The 7481-nt window shown below is 38.8% G+C and overlaps 1 protein-coding gene across 1 annotated transcript; it reads left to right on the top strand.

The window, feature by feature from the left end:
* Positions 1-5446: 5446 nt before the first annotated feature.
* LOC106147603 (late cornified envelope protein 2D-like) lies at positions 5447-6637 on the top strand. Its single transcript, XM_013509981.1, has 2 exons — positions 5447-5507; positions 6018-6637. Exon 2 carries the CDS (start codon positions 6038-6040, stop codon positions 6395-6397), a length of 360 nt encoding a protein of 119 aa, XP_013365435.1. The 5' UTR covers positions 5447-5507; positions 6018-6037; the 3' UTR covers positions 6398-6637.
* Positions 6638-7481: the final 844 nt, after the last annotated feature.

Genomic DNA, 7481 nt, shown 5'->3' with positions numbered 1-7481 from the left:
CTCCTTCTGTGATTGGGTTCCACTTGCATGGTGCATCATTTTCTATCCTTCCACTTTCAGTAATTGTGTTTGTTTGAGGATGAGATGTGTTTCTGTAGGTAACATATAGTTGTGTTTTGTTTTTTTATTCAATCTGTCAATTTGCATCTTTTAGGGAGTTAAGACCATTTATAGGGAGTTGTTAGTGAAAGTTATTTATTGAATTCTGTCATTGTGTTAATTTTCTACTGCTGATTCTTTTGTTTTTTCTCTTTTGTTTAACTACTCACCCAGTTAGACATATTCTATCCTTTGGTGTGTTCTGTGATGCTGCTTTCCTGTGTCTTTGTAGGATTCCATTGAGTACTCTCTGCAATGCTGATTTGGTGGGCATGAGTTTCTTTGGGCGCTGTTTGTCATAGAAAGTTTATTTTTCCATCAATTTTGAAAAGTAATTTTTTAGAATATTTTAATCTGGGTTGCGGATTGTTTTAATTTAGAACTTGATAAATGTCATTCATATTTCTGAGCTCTCTTTTCCTTTAATGTATGTGTTGAGAAATCTGTTATTCTCATAGGCTTGTCTTTGTAAGTTGATGTTTTCTCTACCAGATATTATTACTCTCTATGCTGAATTTCTGGGACTTTGACTATGATGTGTTGTGAAGAAGTTATTTTCTGCTTATGGATGTTTGGGATTCCATATGCTTTGTTTATCTGGAAGTTGAATTCTTTCCACAGACTTAGAAAATTTTCTGCTATAATTTTAGTCAATTATTTTTTATTCCTTTTGTTGTGTCTTCTTCTATAATTCTTAGGGGGTTTGAATCATTTAGCAGTTGCTAGACCCAGTTTCCATGGTGTCTTGTTGCTTTTAGATTATCCCTGAGTACATGATCTGCTACATCCACCCTGCCTTCTAGTTCTGACACTCCTCACGTTGATCATTTCTGATGCCCATATTTTCAATAGAATTTTTAGTATCTTGAATTTCTTCTTGATTTCTTTTTATTTTTTATTTATTTATTTTCGTTTTTCTCCGGTACAGGGAACTGAACTCACGACCTTCCGCTTGCCAGGCAGGCGCTTTGCTGCTGAGCTAAATCCCCAGCCCCTTGATTTCTTTTTATTATCACTGATTCTCTACTGAAATGATCATCAAATCTTGTCACATTTTGTTTAATTTGATCAACTTTCTTCTTAAAGCTGGTTGAAGCTGTTATTAATTAAATCATTTATCAGTTAATTCACATCCTTTCTGAGTTTATTGGGTGTCTTATGTGTTTGTTTCTTCTTTGACTTATCAAAACATTTGAACCAATTTGTTTTTTATTTCCTCTACTTCAATGCCTGTGAGATTAGCTTTTGAGGAGTCAAGAGATTTTAGAAGCAACTTGTTGCCTTGTTTTCTCATGTTTCTACTGTTTTTGTTCTGCAGCTTCAAGATCAGTTAGGCTAGAAGAACTCTGACACTACTGTGGAGCTCTCTTTAGTTAGTGTCTGCTTCCCGGTGATGTGATCTTGGCATTGGTTATGTTTTGACATTTATACACCTCTTTAACCTACTCAGTGTAATAGGGTCAGTCTTGATTGCTGTGTTGCAAGGGGAGAATCATTCCTATGTATGTCAGCATCTACAGAGTCAGCCATGTATCGATCATTCAAGTTAAAACTTAAAATAATTTCATTCTTTTAAAAACACCTGAGAAAGTCTGTGATATAAGACTGATTTTAAGCAGGCTGGGATAAAGGAGAAAAAGAAGAAAATTATTCAGAAAGAAGGAAAGGAGAACAGCTAACAGGAAATGGAAGAAAGAAAATAGATAAGATTTTGTTGATGTTATTTTTATATTTAGAGTGGGTCACTGGTGGGAAAGAAGTTTGAGAGTTTGTTTGTAGGGGTGGGAAGGAGTACAAAGAGGGATCAAAGTATAATGGGAGACTGAGGGAAGCTGTAAGAACAGAAGCAATACTCTGATAGAAAGCCGTGTTTGAATTCTCTGTACATAATTTTTGGAGAGGGTTAACCTGATATGAAATATGCTATTTTAACTAAAGCAATAATTCTCATTTTCCTTTTAACATACAAAAATAGCACAAAAGGAGAAAAGGAAAGAAAATGGAGAAAGAAAAAAATATGTACAAAAACACAAAAGTAAAAAGTCCGTTCAGTTCCATTTATAACTGCCATCAGAATTCTGCAGGTGTGCTCTTCCCTCTACATTCACAAATGGAGAAATTTTATCTCATGTGTGGAGAAGTCCAGATGGTCCCCTGAGCCTGCTTATTGCTCTTCTTGGTTTCACTTGTGATCCTGTAGTACAGCTAGTCAGAGGTATTTTGTTGTGTTCCTTCCATGGCTTCTATGGATAAACTCACAATAGTCACAAATAAAAAAGATCAAGTTAGGGGCTGGGGATTTAGCTCAGCGGCAAAAGCACCTGCCTGGCAAGCGCAAGGTCGTGAGTTCGGTTCCCGGTACCGGAGAAAACCCAAAAAAAAAAAAAAAACCAAAAAACAAAAAACAAAAAAGATCAAGTTCCTGAGAGGTAAGCAATACAAGAACAGAAATGGATCAGGGATGACTTTACACAGGGTTGAGAATCAGAGCACCAGCGTCATATTGGATCCTAGAAGATTAGGAGCTCCTGATCCCTATATGTTATTGACAAATATATGATTTTTCCTAATATTTCACTCTCCTTTTGTCTTCCTTCTTGAAATCTATGCAAGATTCCAGACTACTGCATGATATTTTGGTGCCCAGAGTTATAATGGCTTCAACAAGGTTATAGTCATTGGCAAATTGGTCCAGGGACTTAGGTTGATGTTTAAGGATACTTTCTTTAAAAACTGTAGATCATATCCTCTGCTATAGGTCTGCTTTAGGAGTTAGTAGGTGAGGGCTGGGGATATCTTTTTTAAGTAGAAAGGAGAAGTTTTAAGTTTAAGTGAGAAGAAGAAGTTAGAAGAAGGAGATAAAAAATGAAATTTATACAAAGTATCTATAAAATATTATTTGTAGAGAATATAGGAGAGATATGAATACTTTTGGTTATGCCTTGTCTGAAGGAGAGAAAAATCTCTGTGGCAGGAGGCATTTTGGAGGTTAGTTGGTTTTGTGGTAGAATTCATTTGATTTCACACTAAAACTTTTATCATTTTATGAGATCTTATAGGATTAAAAGGTAAGTCAGTGTGTTTTTTGGTACAGGGAATGTAATGTAAAAGGAGATTCCTCAATAATTCATTCACCGTTCTTCTAATAATGTTCACACATCCATTCATTCATTTAGTTAGTATTGCATCTGTAATTGTTAGACTCTCCAGGAAAACACCTGAGGAGAAAGACCTCATTCAGAAAGTTTGTGTACTGTTGGTGAAATGACTGGAGATGTGGACTTGAGAATAGCCAGAATTCTTCTTCACTTATCAGAGACCATCAGCCTGATGTCCAGTCCATAGTGGCTTCTCATGTTGGGACAAAAGTACAAAACACCAAAATAAAAACATAGAACCTAAAACAAACAAAAAAACCCCAAGGAAATACAAAAAAATATATTCAGTCTTTCCAAGGACAAGGTGCTTATCAGCTTGCACTCTTCTAGCCAACCCATATTCACACTTCTGTGCTTGTGTGTGGATTTGTAAGCTCTTGCTCATGCAGATGCTTCACACACAGACACATTCACAAGGGCACAGCCTATCTCATTCTTCTTCCTCAAGGTCACTACCACATTTGTCAGTGAGAATGAGGAACTCTCCTAGTACACTGATCTGTGGTCCCAAATATCTTGTTGGAAGTAGTGACTCAGAAGCTTCCAAATACCAAGCTTCATCTTGTTTACATGTGGATTTCACAGGGTCTTCATAGTGTTCTTTGGAACTGTGAGGTCCTAGGTCTTAGTGCACATGATATTTGTGTCTATATCTTAAATGTTTAGACAGATGTTCACTGAAAGGCGGGTAGGTGATTTTTCAATACATTTTGATTAATGCTGTGTACAGATATTAAACCATTTCACTCTTGACCTGAACTCTTAATGGTCAATGACTATGACATTAGAAGAAAAACAAACTGTAGAAAGGACATGTCTTAGCTTGGTAAAAATCTCAAAGTCATATATTCTTAAAACCTGGCCAAAGGTTTGAGAAGGAAGGGAAATTATCTCTTTCAAAATCTGTATTCCAAGTTTGTTCCATATAGAAAGTCTGCAGTGAATGTATGAAAATGAAGGAAATGAAATGATTACAGGGAAAATGTGTGTAATCCAAAATTATTTCTTACTATTGTATCATTTGTTGGTAAGTGTCAATAAGGTGTTTCATTTACACTACCCTCTTGAGTTGAAATAATTATGCTATTAGCATCTCCAAAGCATAATGAATATTTGTAAAAGAGCTTACACTAATATGCTATTTCTAAATTAAATTCTTAGGACAGGAACTGAATATTGTCAATGTGTCTGTCTCACACATTTGTCTAGGCAGATTAGAAGCACTATACATCCTTAAAAGAACTGAAATTTTTTAGTATCTTCTTTGTACCTCCTTGTGCATTAAGTCCCAATAAGTGGCCCCCTTTTAGAGAGGAAGCTACTATTATGTCTATTTTAGTTAGTTATGTATTGTTTATTAATTAATTATTTATTTATTTTCTGGTACTGGGACTTGAACTCACAACTTTGCACTTGCCAGGCAGGCACTGTGCCACTGAACTATATCCCTGGCCCTATGTCAGTTTTAGAGTTGAAGATTTATACATTCTAACTGAAGTATGTGAGGGCACATGGCTCGTAAAACTAGAGTCACAATTTGTTCACAGATCATCAGTTTTTAAGAGACTATTATAAAAACTACCCTATAATGTAGTGAAAAACTACCCTATAATGTAGTTTCATTTTAAATGAAGAAGTTTCATTACAGTCATCATTACTACCAAAACTGAAGAAACTATTTTTAATCTACTTAATAATCTTATTAGCAGAAACCTTGAGCCCCACAGGAGTATGATGTCAGGAATGAGGGTCTGACCCTGAAGGGAAGATGTACGCAACAGGCCTTGATTCTATGTCCCAGAAATTCCAGCTTGACCATGGAATTCGGGATTAGAAGAACATCTTGGCAGATGGGAAGAACCTGGAATAGAATACATCCACAAGAAAGCTGTGGTATGAACCTCTGGTTTTTTCAGAAAAGTGTGTCCTATAGTCTTTGTCACAGCACTGGCTCCTATAGAATCCCCAAGCATCTCTTTGGGGAACTCAGCCTCAGGGAGGCATATGACTAGACAGCATCCCATTAGAATTCAACCAAGATTCAGGGCCTTAGGAGGTAACAAGGATTCCTGGAGGCAGGGCCAAGGAGGTAGGGAATGTCAGGAATGGCCTAGTAATTCCTGGTGACATAATAGCCACCCTCTGCCCCTGTTGGAGTGAAGCTTGGGCCTATAAAAGGCCGACCTGGCACTGAGACCTCATCTGTTTCATCTCCCCAGGGACGAGTCTGTGCTCCTTTGTGTGACCAGGGTGAGTGGGAACCTGGGAAGACAGAGGGATCTGAGCAGGAGGGAGGGAAGGGAAGGGAGACCAAAGGGGATGACTGTGTATTTCATTATGTACTTTAATGAGCAGGAATAAGGCTCCATTCATCTGTAGTCTCCAGGTGAGGCATTGGATTAACAAAAATGTGAGTTTCAGTCTTGTCAGGAAACTATATTTCTATTTAGAGGTTGGATTCTTCATGAATCATGAATGCTTTAAGCTCTTGTATATTGAAAAAATGCAAAGGAACTTTCCATTGTATATAATCTTTAATGACATGTTTTATTCAGGTTCGAAACACAAGAAAGCTTGTGATTAACTAGAGTCCCAATATATTTAAGTTGCCTACAGTTTCATTGACTGGCTATTTGTATTATTATTTTATACATTATACTATATATAAACTAAATATCCAGAATGTATGGTTTAATTTTTAATGAGGCAAATTATATCCTTGGTTTTATACAGCTAATCAGTTTCCTTACAAACTTTTAGGTTGGAAACATCCCAACAACATGTCCTGCCAGCAAAACCAGCAGCAGTGCCAGCCCCCTCCCAAGTGCCCACCCAAGTGCACCCCAAAATGCCCACCCAAGTGCCCTCCCAAGTGCCCACCCAAGTGCCCACCCAAGTGCCCACCCAAGTGCCCTCCAAAGTGCCCACCACAGTGCCCAGCGCCATGCCCTCCCCCGGTCCCTTCCTGCTGTGGCTCCAGCTCTGGCGGCTGCTGCAGCTCTGGGGATGGCGGCTGCTGCCTGAGCCACCACAGGCCCCGTCTCTTCCACCACCGCCGCAGGCACCAGGCTCCTGACTGCTGTGAGTGTGAGCCCAGCGGGGGCTCTGGCTGCTGCCACGGCTCTGGGGGCTGCTGCTGAGCTGGGCCTTCAGAAGCTTTTGGAGGAATCCATTAGTCTAGAACCTCGTGCAGCCTAATGCTCTCCCCTTTCCATTCCCTGTCCTATAAAGCACAGATCAATAAGGATCATGAAGACTCACAGAGATTCCTGTGAAGAACTTTGTACTTGATTGCATGCCCTACACATTCAGCCCTACTATATATCTTGTATTCTTCTTTTATTTCATATTTTAATAAAGCTCATTTTCTACTCTCAAAATGTCTTCTTTATTCTGTGTGTGTGTGTGTGTGTGTGTGTGTGTGTGTGTGTGTGTGTGAGATTTCTCCAGTTCCCGAAGGTCAGACACTGAGAGACAGGCTATTTGTAATGCAAGTGGGGCTTAAGTAGGGAATAATTAAGAAGGTATTTCACAGTACTAATTTTTTCCTGGCAATTTTAGGGTCTTTGGAGGTCCAAGGTAGTCACCTTTGGCAATAGTAGCTTTTTGCTTCTCCCTGCTAAATTGCACATATATTATGATTTTTGTGTGTTTCAGAGGTCAAGACAAGTTGAGAAATACTTTTTTGTAGACCTGTGGAATGGCATGTGCTATTCAGGATCTAATCACAGGAAGGCTTTAACTAGATAAAGCCCCAGTATATTTAAGTTGTCTCCTTTCAAGACTGGCACAAATCTCCATTGCACACCATTTTCCTAGATTTGTAATCTAAATGCTTCAAATGCAGGTTGAGACTTCCTCACAGTATTACACAAGGTCACTGAACTCCATTCTAGGGAGCAGGCATTTGACTTGTGTCACATTACACAAACTCTGTCTTCTTGGTGTTTGATCTGCTGCCCAGGGCCTTATCTAGCCTCTGGTGGCTGTTGTGGGCAGGTTAGTGATGAATGATGGAGATACTTATCCAGAAAGCCACTAAGGTTTAACTTAGAAAGTAAAAAAGTACAAGGTGGACAATACTATAGGAGGGGTGGACATCAAGCCCTTATCCACTCCTCTGTGCTTGTGGCTGGGTTTGCAAGCACTTGCTCATACACTTCCCACACAGACATATTAATAAGGAGACAGCCCTGCTCATTCTCCTCCCCCAGAGTCACTGTC

Source organism: Chinchilla lanigera, unplaced genomic scaffold (assembly GCF_000276665.1).
Source record: "Chinchilla lanigera isolate Chin_1 unplaced genomic scaffold, ChiLan1.0 scaffold00191, whole genome shotgun sequence".
Taxonomy (NCBI): Eukaryota; Metazoa; Chordata; class Mammalia; order Rodentia; family Chinchillidae; genus Chinchilla; species Chinchilla lanigera.
This window is presented reverse-complemented; position numbering and strand designations above follow the sequence as displayed.